The 16,441-nt window shown below is 39.2% G+C and overlaps 2 protein-coding genes across 2 annotated transcripts in view; both read left to right on the top strand.

Annotated features, from left to right (window-relative positions):
- The window catches only part of stx7l (syntaxin 7-like), a 280,516-nt gene that overhangs the window by 21,565 nt on the left and 242,510 nt on the right, over positions 1-16,441 (top strand). The gene's annotated exons all lie outside the window — the stretch shown is intronic.
- On the top strand, positions 12,060-14,765 carry ccn2a (cellular communication network factor 2a). The gene is made up of 5 exons (XM_079371834.1): positions 12,060-12,349; positions 12,524-12,740; positions 12,851-13,102; positions 13,198-13,409; positions 13,521-14,765. The coding sequence occupies exons 1-5, from the start codon at positions 12,287-12,289 to the stop codon at positions 13,815-13,817; spliced, it is 1,041 nt and encodes a 346-aa protein (XP_079227960.1). The 5' UTR covers positions 12,060-12,286; the 3' UTR covers positions 13,818-14,765.

The following is a 16,441-nucleotide window of genomic DNA, read 5'->3' as shown; positions in this document are numbered from 1 at the left end:
ATCCTCTGGTTTCCTTTAGGTTATATCAGCGCTGATGAAGGCTGAAAAACGTCTGTTGTTTTTGCTGTCCCGATAACGGACACCTAAATGACATTTATGTGCTGAATTTCCTGTTTCTTTAAAACCAAACAGTTGAACCTGAAGCGATTTTAAGTCATCTTATTATTTTGATAGGGAGAAGTAGACATGTTTTTTGTAAAGGCTCAATTCATGTTGAACACGCAGTAATTTCAAAATGGAGACATGCTTAACCCCACCAATAAATCACCACAAAACTATTCATAATCTTTGAGTTTGTGTCCTGATTTGCTCGTGACGAGAGTGGAAAACATAGTCTGAGCTGATGTAGGAGGAACATGTGAAACTTGGGTTGTCAGCCGTCGGTTTGACAGCTAGCTGAGCGATGACTCCTTCCTGCGTCATCACTTCCTCCTCACTTCGCTGAGGAATCTACCGTCCGCTGTTCCAGCTGGGGAATATTTCATGTTGTTGTGAAGAGGATGATGGGAGCATAATATTTTCCACTGTCAGTCCTCAGTGGGCATATATGCTGCAGGGTAAAGAACACTGTCAACACAAGTCAGACTTTTTACCTATTGTCCGTTTCATTCATGTAATAGACTGTTCTCTTTCAGTTTGTGCATTAATCCAGAACCTGAAACTACTCATAACCATTTTTACATCTTGTACTACAACTTAATTTCCTTACCCCTCCATCTTAATAAATATGTACATTTTAAGATGCATAATGCTGTCTCTCTTGTTTATCTTTAACTAGAGAAAAATAAGCAGCCATTTTTCTGCAGGTCTTCTGAAAATGTGATACTGTGAGATGTACTTTAGCAAAGAGGAGAGGAAACAGTGAGTAATATCAGATCAGCTGTGGCCTTCGAGTTAACAGACATAGGCGAGCACAGAGGGGTCAGATTTCCACAAGACGGGCTGACAGACAGACACAGGGCGATGGTGTAGGCTGAAGTCTGACCTTGCAGTGTGCAGACAGAGGGCGCTTGGTTCCAGACACACAGGCAGACTGGGAGGGGTCCTGTTAGCCACTGCACAGAAATTTCATATCTGGAAACAATTAGACCAAATGGGAATCCTAGTTGGTCTGTTCCTTCACCGAATTTGGCAGTGGATTGTTGTTATTTTTTAACAGGAGAGAATTTAGAAGATTTTGGTCTCTTACTCAGAACGTCTGAACCAAAACAACCAGCCACAAAAAACTTAGTTTGTTATCCCATTAACACCTTTTACAACAGCAGATAACTAAGTTGTTTTCTAGATTTAGTGAAAAGGTGATGTGGCTGTTATCTGCCCCATATACAGAGGCTAATATCAAAGGAGCAGACAAACTTTAACTCTGACACTTGAAACATTGATGCAAATCACTCCCAACCTCTTATCCCAATTTCTTACACTATCCACTGTCCACCTCTGTTACAGAGGTTTAAAGGTCACCCAACCCTTACACCCTCACTCACTCTCACCCACCCAAAAAAAAAATAATTGTGAACACATTGTGTTTAATATAACAAGCAAGAGGGAAAGCCCTCAAAGAGTAATATTTCCACAGCCGCTTAGACAGAAACAGATCCATTCAATTTTGCTCATGCTGATTAGTCATCTAAAAATGGTGTTACAACTTCGACAGATCAATTGTTGACTTTGAATGTTCTTACTTAGACAGGCGTTGGCCTCTCTTTCGATGCCAAAGGGTTTGACAAGGTTTAGATGGGTGAAGTCAAAACTCCAGCAGTGATGAAAGAGACTCATCGTACACACCTTTAAGAGGAAGGTTTGTGGCTTGAACTTTCTTCTTTCAGAGTGAAGGGTTCTTTTTAGGGTTGATGGGAAGCCAACACTGTGGGCTGGTTTTATGTATAACTCAAGAAAATACATGATTGGCTTTACTACCAGTTTGGATAAAATTAAGACAGTTTTAACGCTTTCTTTATTGACTAAACATTGATATTTTGATCTAGACACAAGACTGACTGATTGTTGTTTTACGGCACTTGCTAACAGCCTCAAGAAAAACCTTGGCTTTGATAGTCAGACCTCGAGCACCATGAGGCTTGTTCAGACTTGAGATTTATGTGTGGACAGCATTTTACCCATCAGGAATTACGGGTGGGGGAAACCTCTAAATGACTTAACAGTTCTGGTCATTTCTGTCGCCTTTTACCACTTAATGAATTAAAGTCTTTCAAAAGGTGTAAGAATATCAGTATACAAGATAAACAAGCAGCTTGTAAATTATTGGTACGTTTAATTGAGGCACTGTAAGTTGAGATTTATGTTACTGTGAGGCAGCTGGTAAATAATCAGAAACATGTCAACAAGTTCTGTAAAGCTGTTTCTGACAGTAAACACAAACTGTAAAAGCAACCACATGCTCAATGTGTATTCATATGTATAAGGGGACAGATCTCCTTCTGACAGCCGGAAAAAAATCCATTCAATAAAAACAACATCTAACACACATTTCAAGATCAGTTTGACATCTCAGGCAACCTCAGGATGAGAGAAAAAAACCCATCAAATTAAGTGAAAGCCTGTCAAAGGTCCAACGGTAGAAAAACAGTGAGTTCATTTGATGTTGAGGAATCTTTAGGTGAAGACTTGACCTGGTTCGTGCACATCATGGCTCAAAACACCTGTCCGAGGAGCAGAAACCCAAACACAAAATGAGTGTTTTTTTTTCTCAGCTTGAGGTAACATTTACTTTGGCAGTGAATAAAACAAAACAGCAGCATGTGATTAAAGCTGATGTTTTTATTCAAGGCTTTTACAGGAAGCTAATTAGCTAAGGAATGCAGTCGTGTGCCAAGCTAATAGGTGGAAGCTGATATTCCTCCAGGCAAGTATTACTCGCAGAAACTTTCCGAATATGTATTTACATTCACAGCCTGTGTGAGCCATAAGAAGTTCAATTCAAACAGTTGGAAACTTTACTTACATACACAGACACACACACACACACACACACACACACACACACACAGACACACACACACACCTATACAGTATATACACACAAATATATATGTATATACTGTATACTGTGTGTGTGTGTGTATATTTATATATTGTTTTGAGAAACCTGCTCTGAGGTTGTTCACCTGGATATAACCAAATTATAAAAGTTGATTTAAAGATGCCTTTCTCGATTGCTTAAATGTAAGGTAATCTGACCTCTTAAAACAGCTACATTTTGTGCCTTCATACAAAAAAACAGGTTTTTAAGAAAGAAATTATTCAAGATGCATTTTCCCTGAAAGTGCTCATTCCTGATGGTATCGGGCAAGATTTTCTTTTTCCACCAAAAGGAAAATGGGATTTTAAAAAAGCACCTTCCTTTCAACCCAATACATTAATCATTTGTATGTCATCATTGTCATTATCATCATCATCTTTATTGCCAGACTTAAGAGCTTATTATAAAACATATATCATGTGATCAACTTCAGGCTAAAAATGTTTTCATTTTTTCCAATGCAGGTGCTGATGTCTTTTTTAATTCATCTGTCTTGTCTCTTTCCAATGCAACATTCAGTATCAATATCTCCATGAAGCGTGGATGAAGTTGACAACCGAGCTTAGCATTAAGACTGGACACAAAAAACAGCGATCCTGGCCCTCTTAAATTAAATAAGCAATAAGACATGAATAATATAAAATTATTGAATAAACACAAAATTTGATTCATCCACTTCCAGGAAGTCTCCCATGTGGAACTTACTACAGCTGGCTTAAGCTAGCTTTAGTATTGTTGTAGTCTTGCTTTATTCCCTTTAAGTCTTTATGCTAAGCTGTGCTAATCACTTCCTGGCTTAGTCATAAGACCAGCAAACAAGCATATTTAACAAAATCGTCTTTAAAAGAACAGACCTTAAACAAGCTTGAGATCTGAATCATGCTAAATGTGATTCTCACACCTATGGTCGCTGTGTGTGGTATGATGTGTGAGGACCTACACTATATTTAGAAACCAGCACCTGTAGAGACCATCATTAGGGTCAAAGACACTATGACCTCAAGAGTTCACCCCCTGATTTAGCAACATGCAACCCTAAAGTTGAGAAAGATGGTAGCATCATGATGACGGAGAGATCTTTTAATTTGTATGATTTAAGTCAGTTCACCTCAAGTCTTTTCTTTTTTCTCTCTCTTTGGGTCTGTGCAGTCTAATATGACTTATAATGTGTGCTTGGCATGATGTCTAAGTTTAGAAACTCCACTGACCTACAGCCAACAGGTCACTGAAACAGAACAGAGGCTGCCCTGGACTCACATGGTGCTGTTTAAGTTAAGACCACCTGACTTCAATCTCCATGTGTGGCAGTAAATCTACAGCTGAGATGGTTTTCTGCTGTTTGTTGAAAGAGTGACAGCCCAAATTCTCATCAGTGTCTCCAGTCTAAACACTTTCCAGGACACAGGTTTTAAAAAAGCCCTTTTCCCTCCCACTCAACCACCCATTAACCCCCTCTGTTATATTGATGTCCCCATGCTTTCAATCCAGCCCTGGCCTCCACCTGTGAGTCTCAGCCAGATAAAAGTGCTTCATCCAACATACATGAAAGGAATATCTTCTCCATTGTTAACACAGTCTGGCATTTGCATTCCCCTAGATGACCCTAACTGAAAGATTTATGGGAAAATTTGACCAAAAAATTCAATCCACTCTCAAACTATGCCCCTCTGGCATGAAACGCTCCATATATTACGCCTCCGCCCATTAGCCCAAGTAATCCAAAACCCAACTATTTTGTACTGGCCATGCCTGAATAAGATTTGGTCTCATGTATGCTTCCAGTCTGAACATTTTTCCAGCACTCCAGCCTTTAAATAGAAACCGTTTCCATCTTGACAGTTCATCTGCCCACCAACCCCATTGTTAAATCTCGACAAATCATTCCAGGCTCCTGATCCATTATTAGTTTCCACTGCTTGTCTCCTCATAGACAGGCTTCAAAAAAGGTTCTGTCTGTTTCCAACTCTTTCATCTCCCAGTTCCTTCTTGACTGTTAAAAGTCCAGAGATTTTCATCCAATCCTTTTTTTTATTATTATTCCCCTTGAGTGTTTTTGCACTCAAACTTTCCGAGCACATCTTTATTAGCCTGTTTGCTTCACTGATGAAACTCTTATTACAGACAAAAAAAGCACTGCCCTAAATCTATCATTCATTTTCCATTGCCTTTTTCATTGCAGTGTGCAATACCGTGACTGAACTATCTACTTATTATTACTCTGCAATAGTTTGAAATGACCTAAAATGACTTCAAAGTTGGATCATTAAATAAAAGTATGTGGGACTGTGTTGTTTTTAACCTTGCAACCCTCATGGAGTCTCTGCAGGCAGTCAGAAAGTTCAAAGTAGCAGAAATATTCAGGCAGGAAAATAATTTGGAGATGCTGGTTTTATGTTGAGTTTACACAGTGGTATATGATGGTCGGTTTGAAAGCTGAAGCCACGGAACATTCCTCAAATAGCCTGCCAGCTACCACTAATGGAATCTGGTTTTAATGGACAGCTGAGTTCAGAGAACACAACTGAAGCTTAAAAAATTGATCCGTTTGAGAAAAACACTCTGGATGTCCCGTGTGTGTTTATGTGTGTACATACAGCATATATATATGTATGTGTATATATACACACACACACACAAACACACACACACACACACACACACACACACCCACACACACACCCACACGCACGCACACACACACACACCCACATACCTACATAGATATATACAAGCTGTCTTACAAAGTTTATGGAAAAACACAACACGTGAATACTGCCATTAAATGGAAAGGAAATAATCTCTTTAAGGAACACATCATATACTTAACATTTTCACTGTCTGGAATAAACTTGCAGCCTCAGTGGTTTTTTTCCTCATTACTTTTGATGTTTATCTTCCTGTTTAGCTCTAAAAGTGCTGGGAAGCTATGACTATGTATTGAATATGAGCAGTGTGCAGGAACCATGGAAACAGCAAAACCGTGTCCCGCAGGACAGAGTCCTCACCAAAGGTATGACGTCATCACACATGATGTGATGGAACTACTCACACTTGAGGCTTTGAAAGCTGGGAATAATGTCCAGTCTCCTCTGCAGAGGCAGAGACTGAAAAAGGACAGGGTCGTCACCAGAGGTTGCGCTTACAAAGATGCTGCCTGGTGAGACACTGAGCCTGTCATCCCCACTGATCCTAAAGCTGGAAATGTCCCAGCTGACACAGCTTGGTAGCCTTGTGATGTCACACAGCAGCTATTAAAGCAGCAGCAGTGAAATAAGGAGACTATAAATGGCAGGTTGCAATGTGCGTAAATGTGCACCAGGATAGAAAACAGGCCTTGACCCAAAATACCTACACACGTCACATGACCTCAAATCAGTATGACTTCATAACTAAATTAGGATTATCACTTCACCAGTGTTTCTTAAGGGTGGAAATGCTGAGGAAGATTTTAGTTGGTAAAATAACAAACATTATAAAACGTAGAAGTATTGTAGCGTTTGGTTTTATGTTAAACCAACACCCTGTTAATGCAATGTTGAAATGACTAAAGCCAGAAGCCATTTGTGTTACCAATAGCAGACATCTGTCAGTTGGTTTGGCGACACTTGAACTTCAACATCAGCTTATAAAAGTTTTCTGTGCTATTGATTTGTTGTATCTTGAAGTAAGTACATCAAGAAATGACTTTAAATATATGGCTACCCCATCAAACATAGTTTACCATGGTACAGGAAGATCTTTTCTAAAGTAGCTATTATTAATATTTTACATCAAAATCACGTAACTTCATACTGTGAAAGGATCTGAGATTTTAATGAACTGATAGAGAATAATCACTTCTGCTACTTAGTTTAATTTGTTATATTTGCATCCAAATCACTTTTCTGTTTGTACTCGTCTCCTTTTGAAAGCTACAGTAAAAGTTCAGAAAACTGACCAAACATTTAACCTGTTGAACCATTAAGGAGCCTGTAGCCAATGTTGTGGATGAACAAGCTAAAAAAAAAAAAAAAACATTAAATGAACGTGCTGCTACTTTTGGTAATCAGTGAACTGAACAAATCCGTCTGCAATTGAAAAAAAAATTAATACATTTACATGAATACTTGTTTATACCTTGAACATTTTTAGTGGCTATGAAACTGAACAAGTTCATTTTAATGAGTGAACTGGACTTTAAGCTTTCTATTTTTAAGTTTTAACTTAACTGCATGTCATTTCCCTCAGATGCCAGGAATGGACTACAACAGAGAGAATTAAGGGTTCAATGTTGGACTTCTATCAATTTGGACAAGAACAAAACTTCTGGAGCTAATGTTGCTCTATGCCTGCTGGATGTGGAAATATTCCACTGTTTGCTAACGACTTCGCCATATGCACATCATAATATCATGTATAGTTCCTACGTGGACACAGAAACACAGGGGACTGGGCCCCAAGGGTTACCGCAACGGCAACCTGGTGTAATGCTAATATTTTATTGGAAATAAGCAAAAACTAAAAATTTACTGGAAATTTAGGGAAATGTATCCAATGTGGGCGCACAACTCCATTGGGTGGGGTGAAAATCAGAAGATCAAAATAATAAAAGGTATAGGAGAAAAATGAACAAAGAAAATTCAGTCACCACACAAATAGATTCAACACTTGGTACAAAGATGGCACCAGGACACAATCACACACGAGGAAGAACACAAAAAGGCAGAAGGTAGTTTTCAGACACAAGAGAAAAGGTTGCTAAAAGGAAAACATGAAAAACAAAAGGTATACATTAACAAAGCAGAATGCTAAGACCAGATAATTGATGATGTTCACATTGTGGGCATTACACAACACTGTAGCGCTGTGAACCAGAGTCTAAGCCATAACAATGTGTTGATTCAGACAACTAACTATTAATACATCGCTCACATCAGCAACTGAAAAGAGGATGTAAAGTCAAATAGCAGAGAGTATTCAGGCCCCATTTTGATAAGACACAACACATTTGTCGACAGTAGACAATGACCAAAGCATTCAGACTTTTGTTAGAAAGTGGCTGAATGCTATAATTGCTGTTTGTTAGTGTAACACAATGTGACAAGAAAGGAATAAATTGTTAGTTGACGGAAATGCTAGAAAGAGAGTATGTGGATGCTAACATTAGCCGTTGTATTGTATATAGCTAACAGGTTATCAAATATGTTGTTTGACTTTTTTGTCAGTTGTTGAATAATCAAATATATATTTAGAAACTTGGATCACACTTGTGCAACATGTGACATCAGAATGATAAAAATAATGAACTTTCAATAAATTATTGTTCAATTGTCCTCTTTCTGTTACTACACAAAAATTATTTACAAATTAAGATATGTGGGGTTTTTGTAATTTCTGTTTCTAGTTTCTGCATTTTTACCCAAAGAACAAATTTCCCAACGTGTGAAAGACAGACGTATGTTTAACAAAAGTGCTGCCAACAAGTACAAAGCTGAGCCGACTCCCCTGACACTGTATCACCACCACAGTCTGGTCACCACAGTATTCCTGATCTGAACCCACAGCTACTCTCTTAGACAAATAGCTTGTTCTATACTTAGCCTTGACATATCTGGACCTACCACACACAGAGCAATATGTTTCCCTTGGCTTTAAAGGCTCCAGATCTACAGAACAGTGAGCACATGGCTCATCAGACTACTGATATTTGAAACGGGAAACCACGAGGCGTACAGAATGAGTTCAACAAATGTTCATTCTGCAACAAAAACAACCAGCGTCATAACAACAAACAGGAAAATAACAGTATGGAGAATTTCCAGGACAAAACATTAGGAAACGTATTCAGACACAGTATGGGCAGATCGCATGAATCTGCTTTTGCTTGCGGTTTCTGCCTGTTATATCCAAGTGTTTAGTGTAAAGTATCCTGAGAGATTATTTGTTATGAAATGGCATGATACAAATAATGATTGGTTTAAAGGAAGCAATCACTATAGCTATCGGTTGTATTCACATTCTTTTTCTAAAAATCTTGTAATTCATAAACTCCTTTACCCTACAGATACACTTAGATATGATGCTATATATGATTTTAAAAAATCTTCATGTCATCAAATAACCTTTAGATTACATAAATCAACAAATGTGCTTTAATGAAAACAGTATTTCAAATAATTTCTAAAGAAATTGCCCAGAAATTGGATTCTATGTAAGATTTATTGACTTAATGAATAACCTGAAAGCATTACTCTACAAGAAAGATAAAGCTGTCAGCCAAGTTTGAGTTTTGTTTTGCAGCGTGGCTGGGGCACGTTCCTCTTTCAAGCTGTTTCCTTTAGATATCATGGAGTGGAAGATTGGGCCCTGAGACTGTAATGATTGACAACACACACACACACACACACACACACACACACATCTCTCTCTCACTGTCTGTCTCTCTGGTCTGTTTTGAAAGACAGAAAACTCCACACAAACACACCAAACTTTCACTCTCTGCTGTTTTTCCTCTCCCAGACAATCTTACAGGAGTTTCTACTGTACTGAGCCAGCACACAGAGAAAATATCCATATTAGGAAAGGAGCAGACATCCTTATATGGTGCAGCTTCCTCTGTAGTAAGAGCTCTGTCTGCTGGCTTCTTCCTCACATTCCTCCAGCTCCAGGTTTCTCTGGGAGTTTTTCATTTCCGATTTGCTGGCTGAAGAAGGAGCAGGGCAGCCTTTCATAAGAGTCTAGCCTGGTGTGTGAGCTCCCTTTTTTTTATTCCAAAAAAATAAAAAAAATACACAAACCTCCGTCTAGCCCCTTTCCTGCAATCCTCCACTCTAGGGTTTGATGTAGTAAAATAAGCCCGGTCAGGGACAGGGCACACCTGGCCTTTTTAAGTTCGTCATATACTAAACCTCGTGAGGCAGGTGAAAAGCCAGAGAACGTGTAGCCTTTGTTCCCATCATGCCTTCATGGGCTGGGCTGCACTTTCACTCAAGTAGACTCAGGTTTTAAAAACATGATTTGTCCTGACTAAGGACTGATGGAGTGAAACATCCCGTCAGGGGTGAAATAAAATCTCTAGTCTTTGTGTTAAGCAAAATCTTGTCTGTGAGAAATAAGAAAAGCCCAAAGCTCAAATCAACAAACAGCGATTTTTTTAAAGTGCCATTACCTGAACAAATTAGTCTCTGTCTGCTTGTGTTGCATACCTTGGCTGTACTTTCAGCTCAGGTAACTCAGGAAACAGACTATCAGGATCATTATGCAGTATAGCAGAAGAAAACTTAAAAGGTGGCCGACGTATTTGAATAACAATATGCCAAATCTGTGAGTTTAGTGTATCAAATGTATTGCCATGTCAAATGACATCGGATATTTTGTTGCATCAGAGGAAATCTGAAAAAAAAAACAGTATTATTTGATTTGAAGCTTCTTGCAAGTTAGAAAAAACTGAAATTATTTCACTCTGAGACTGACTTCCCTTCTACAAGAAATAATAGGCTATTGTCATTTTACTTTGTTCATCTTTGAGTATTTTTTTAATTTTAAGATTTAGTATTGGAATTAAAGAAATTTAAGATTAAAGAGAGACATTATGGTAATTATATTAAGGTAAAACAACATACTGTAAAAAGCAAATATGTGCCTTTCATGTAATCACCAGCACCATCTCTAAAATTAAAACAATGCTCACTCAACAACACATAGAAATATCATTCACACCTTCTTTCTTCCTGACTTGATTATTGCTTGATAACTCCCTCTCCTCCGGAATCAGCAACTAATCCCTGTGTTGCCTCCAGCTAGTCCAAAATGCAGCAGCTAGGCGTCTTACTGATTTAACAGACAATTTCACATCATCCCAATTTTAGCTTCCCCATATTGGATTCCTTCTGTTGCTTTTACAGCTCTGATTCCCTTTGATTGTTTTAACTGTCTCATTATGAATGATTGTATCTCTATTACTGTTTAATTCACTTTAAGTGCTCTTATTTCTTTTAATGTTTTATCTTACTAACTTAATCTTTTTTCATTATAATGATAATTATTGCTATGATGTGTTTCTATTGTTCTTACTTGTTTATTGTTTTTATATGTTTGTTGCTGTTATGTTTTTATTTGCTTTTAGTTTCTTATATCATCTTAAATCTTTTGTCCTCTTGTTCTCAGCTCTTGTTGCTGGGTTCTTGTGTTGCTTAGGTTCTTCTGATGGTTGGGTTAAATGTGTTTTTTGGGCAGCTATTCTCTGACATGATACAATACGACTGGATAAATAAGTTCTGATCATACTGCTCTTGTCATACATAACAGATCATAATGTCCTTGTAATGTGTTTCTTCATGTAAACTGCTGAGAGTGGCACTTCAGCCACTGATGTCAGAGCACAAAAATGCAGCTGCAGTGTCCCAGATGTAACCACATGAGTACCGAACGCTGCAGCAGCTGCCAAGTCTGTGTCCAGGAACTTGATAGATAATCAAGTTAATGACTCAAATGTATTTCCTTTTCCTTAAAGCGTGAAGCTGATTTACCAAAGCAGAGCCTGTGCCTTTGAACTAAAGCTGAGGAATGCTGTTGTGGGCTTAAAGTCTTAAATATTCATTTTACTTTAAGTGGTTTACTTAATTACTGCACGTTGATGAATTTTTATGAGCATCTACTTGTTTTGTTTTAACCGTTCTTCCTCTTTCAAGTTAAGATGTTTTCTGTTCTTCCTTCTTTTTCTTTTTTTGAAATAATATTTATAGGTACCGGCTGTCTGTTTGTGAAGTCAGTCTTCAGCAATTCCCAGTGTGGGGTCCCAGGCCTCTAACCAGACTAAACCTCCCCTTCCAGATGAAAGCTGCTCTGAGAGACGATGTTGTTTGGCCCGAGCAGCAGAGCCTTGCCTTCAGACAGCAGGAATGTGGGATGTCTGGAGTGGGGGTCAGGAAGCGAGGAAAGAATGCCAAGTATGTCCATGTTTGTCCAGGGCTGGCTCTCCATTCAGCCCCCAGTGACGTGCTCAGAGGGCCAGCGAGTATAAAGGGAGCTTCTCTGTGCAGTCAGAACTCAGATCAACTCCTCTACTGAAGCTAAACTCTAGCTTTTACTAAGAAAGAAAGAAGGACAGTGTGTGACCGGAGCAGCGAAGAAACGCTACAAGAAGAAACCAGACAAGAGATCGACTTGATCAGAAGAGGTTTCTCAAGCTCAAACTCTGAGACTAAAGGAAGACTTTTTCTACGAAACTTAAGGAAAACTAGAATCTATTTCTGCAAGGAAGAAAAGATGACTGCTGGGATGAAGAAGATGATTTTACTGCCTATCCTGTGCATCATGCTTTCACACCTGGTAAGTCAAGAATGATATTTTACCTCATACTTTTGTTGTGCATGCTTAAAATCTTTGTGTGATGCTGTGACAAATGGTTAAAGGACATTTTGTTCTCCATGTGCTGAACGTTCAACAAACTTTTGTAGAGATATTATGTAACTCAGCATGTGTCTCTGCTCATCCTGTGTTTAGGCAGCAGGTCAGGAGTGCAGCAGCCAGTGTTCATGCCCCTCCAGCCCACCTCAGTGCGCCCCAGGAGTGAGTCTGGTGCTGGACGGCTGCGGCTGCTGCAGGGTGTGCGCAAAACAGATGGGGGAGCTGTGCACAGAGAAAGATGTCTGTGACCCGCACAAAGGCCTCTACTGTGACTTCGGAGCCCCCATTAACAGACGCATAGGAGTTTGCACAGGTGAGATGTGACAAAAAGAAACACCTTTTTGTATTATCTATTATCTAGCCATTAACATCTCTAATTTAAGAACCAAATCATGACCTGTCCTGTGTTCTTTCCCTCCACAGCTCGCGATGGAGCCACCTGCGTGTTCGGAGGCATGGTGTACAAGAGTGGAGAGTCCTTCCAAAGCAGCTGCAAATACCAGTGTACCTGTTTAGATGGAGCTTTGGGTTGCGTGCCTCTTTGCTCCATGGACATTCGCCTTCCCAGCCCTGACTGCCCCATGCCAAGGCGGGTCAAGGTCCCTGGGAAGTGCTGCGAAGAGTGGGAGTGTGACTCTCCCAACAGACACAGCTTCATGGGCTCTGCTTTGGCTGGTAAGCTATAATCTCTGTTTCTGCATCAAAAGGTAGCTTTTAAATACTATAATCTGGATAGTCCTTCTAACCCAGTGTTTGCTCCTATGTTATAGCCTACAGAGAGGAGGAGACCTATGGCCCAGATCCTTCCATGATGAGGGAGAACTGCCTGGTACAGACAACTGAATGGAGCGCCTGCTCAAAGACTTGTGGCCTTGGGGTCTCCACCAGGGTCACCAACGATAACCGTGAATGCCGCCTGGAGAAACAGACCCGGTTGTGTATGGTGCGGCCATGCGAGTCACAACTGGAGCAGAGCATCAGGGTGAGTTTTGTGGAAGAGCACTTCTTTCAAGGACTCTTAAGATGTAGTATTGGATTACAACAACTAAAGGATGCTTAATAATGTGTCTTTTCCTCCAATTTCCTCCTGCAGAAAGGAAAAAAATGCATTCGCACTCCCAGACTCTCCAAGCCCATGAAGTTTGAGATCTCTGGCTGCACCACAACCAAGTCCTACAGGCCCAAGTTCTGCGGTGTATGCCTGGACGGCCGCTGCTGCACCCCACACAGAACCACCACCCTGCCCATGGAGTTCAAGTGCCCTGACGGACAGGTTATGAAGAAGCACATGATGTTCATCAAGTCCTGCGCCTGCCACCACAACTGCCCCGGGGAGAACGACATTTTCGAGTCCATGTACTACAAAAAGATGATGGGAGACATGGCATGAAGAGCCACTCAAGGACAATTGCAGCTTAAGACTTGAAAACAAACAGAACTCCATCTCATTTTGCAGCTCAGTATATATGTTTAATGTTTTATTTTTCAATTTTCTCATTTTAAAAGTAGTCAAGACACTTGTGTAAGTGTCTGTGTTTTTTCGTTTGGCTGACATCAGCCACATAGACTCAGACAGAGGGTTGCAAAGCAGCTCCAAGAGAATCCTGCACTATAACTTGTATGTTTGACAAACCTACTGTCAGGTTTCCGCCCATTCCCCCTCTCTATACCCTTTACAGATCCGTCCACTGTACTGTATGTGTCTCTGTACCTTATCTAAACCATGACACCCTCTCTAGATGAGGTGTTTAATAACTCCTTCTCCCTCCCACCCTTCCACCCCAGACCAGACCTACAAACTCTTAGCAGCTGTAGACGGAGCACGCAGACCAAAGCGGGCCACTGTTCCCCTGTCCAAATAGGTCTGAATGTGTCCTTGTGTGTGTGTTTGTGTATGTGTATGTATGTTAGCACAAGCCTGAATGTCAGCCTTGTCTCTGCTCTCTGAGTAGAGGAAAGGTCAGAGTTTCCGCCCAGCATGTGTTTGAGAAAGTAAGCAGCTTAAGAGTTAGAAATGACACAGTGGGCATGGCCATGGCACTGAGAAAAAAAAAAAAAGACACATTGACTTTTAGTGATTCAGGTCAGGAAGAAACCAAGGAACAGTGTCTGTTTTGTACAAAAATAGAAGAAAAAGACTGGAAGAATTATTTCATTCCTTTGTTGTTGTCTCTGTGTAAATTGTGTATATATGTGTACAGTTTAAGTTAATTTAAAAGCCAAATTTGTTCTGTGCTTCAAAATGTATCAATAGTGTATTTTTTACTATTTTATGAGAAATGTGACAAAAATGTTACATGTTTTCTTTGTAGCTGAAAATAAATTCTTATATATTTTTTATACAAACATGACTGCTCTGATTTTTTTTTTTAAATAAATAGTTCACTGATGAGTATTTGATGTGAAAAAAAAATCTACAATAAATGAACTCTTCACTAACATCTTCGATACAGCACATCAGGGTCACATTTGTTTTTTGTCTGCATAACATGGGCATCATTTATCCATGTTGACATATCAAACACAGCAGGTACTTATTAATTATGAGTTGAAATATAATTATCAGAGCCAGAGGAAGATAAATAAGCTTGTTAAAGTGTTACATCAGAGCTGCAGCAGAGGAGGACAAAGGATAAACCGACAGTAACGTGTGAGCCGGCTTTTATGCAATGATGTTTTAAATGTACGTTTCATTTTCCTTTCAGATTTTTATTGAGATGATTGTTTTTGTAGTTGTTATTTTGTATTGTTAAAACATATGGTTATGGAAAATGTTACTTGTTGGTTTGTAACTGCTTTTAACAAACAAACAAAAATGAATTAAAGAAAACAAAATTACAATGTTGCAGGGTCCACATGCTGCCTTTTTAAATCCCCTTTGGTTTCCTGACACAATTTGGGGGGGGGGGGGGAGTCTATCTCAGTGCTGCCATCTGGTGCCCTTTTCATTTTGTTTTCATGAACAATATTTGTTTGTGTAGTGTCTATTTTCAAGAAACTTAAACAACATGAGTGTTCTTTCAGAAATTGATTTTAAGCGTGTTTGTATTATAGTTTATTTTAAGCTTAACATGAGGAGTGTTGTTTTTACTCGTTACCTTACACAGATCTGTGAATATCTGCAGAGGGAGGGGGTCTTGTCCATGGGGTGCACAATGTTGCAACACTTTCTACAGAAGCCTAGACTAGACAAAACAGACACTGGTTCAACTTGAGTCTTTCCTGTTAATTGCAAGTTGTGTGGACATTGTGCTTAGAAGGGTTGTTGCTTGTTGCAACAGTATCGTTTCATTTTACAGATCATTCACAAAGGATTTACTGTGAAATTTTCTGTTGAAAAATTGAAGTCTAACAGCTTGATTGTTTGCTACAGAATGTTTTAATTGTAACGTCTTTAGCAATTTATGTACGTTATTGTGTCTAAAATTGTGCTATTATTCTCTCCTACAATGTTTTATACTTCACATATTTGATTTAAACAATTCTGAGCCTCTGACACAGGGAGAAACTTCATGAATTTAAAATGCTGTTCTAGTATTCAGGCGTTTTATGACTATGTTTGCATATTAATGCTGGATCGAAAACATGCAGGCACAGTTTCACAATTCAGCTGCATCTACAAGCTGCCAAAGAAAAAAAAAGCCTTTCATTCTCAGTTTCTACTCTGCACATGTTCTATTTTTGTGTCTTTTCAGTTTCTGCTGCTCACAGATTTGCAGAGCAGATATGTAGAAAACTGTGAACCACTCACTTGTCTGGCTCTTCTTCTTTATAGTAACAACCAAAGAACAACGTAATGCTGATGCCAAACCAAAGGTTAGAGTGTGAAAGTCTTGGAATTGAATAAAACAGCTTCGTGTTCGCCCACAGACACCATTAAATGTTCAGACGGCATCTACAGTAATATTAAATGTTTACTTGCAGTCAGAGACTAGGCCCAGTGTGGAAGGTATGAGAAAAAAACACACTACAAAAAGTTATATTTTATAAAACATTATAGGTCACATATTAGGC

Source organism: Symphodus melops (genome assembly GCF_947650265.1).
Source record: "Symphodus melops genome assembly, chromosome: 1".
Lineage (NCBI taxonomy): Eukaryota > Metazoa > Chordata > Actinopteri > Labriformes > Labridae > Symphodus > Symphodus melops.
This window is presented reverse-complemented; position numbering and strand designations above follow the sequence as displayed.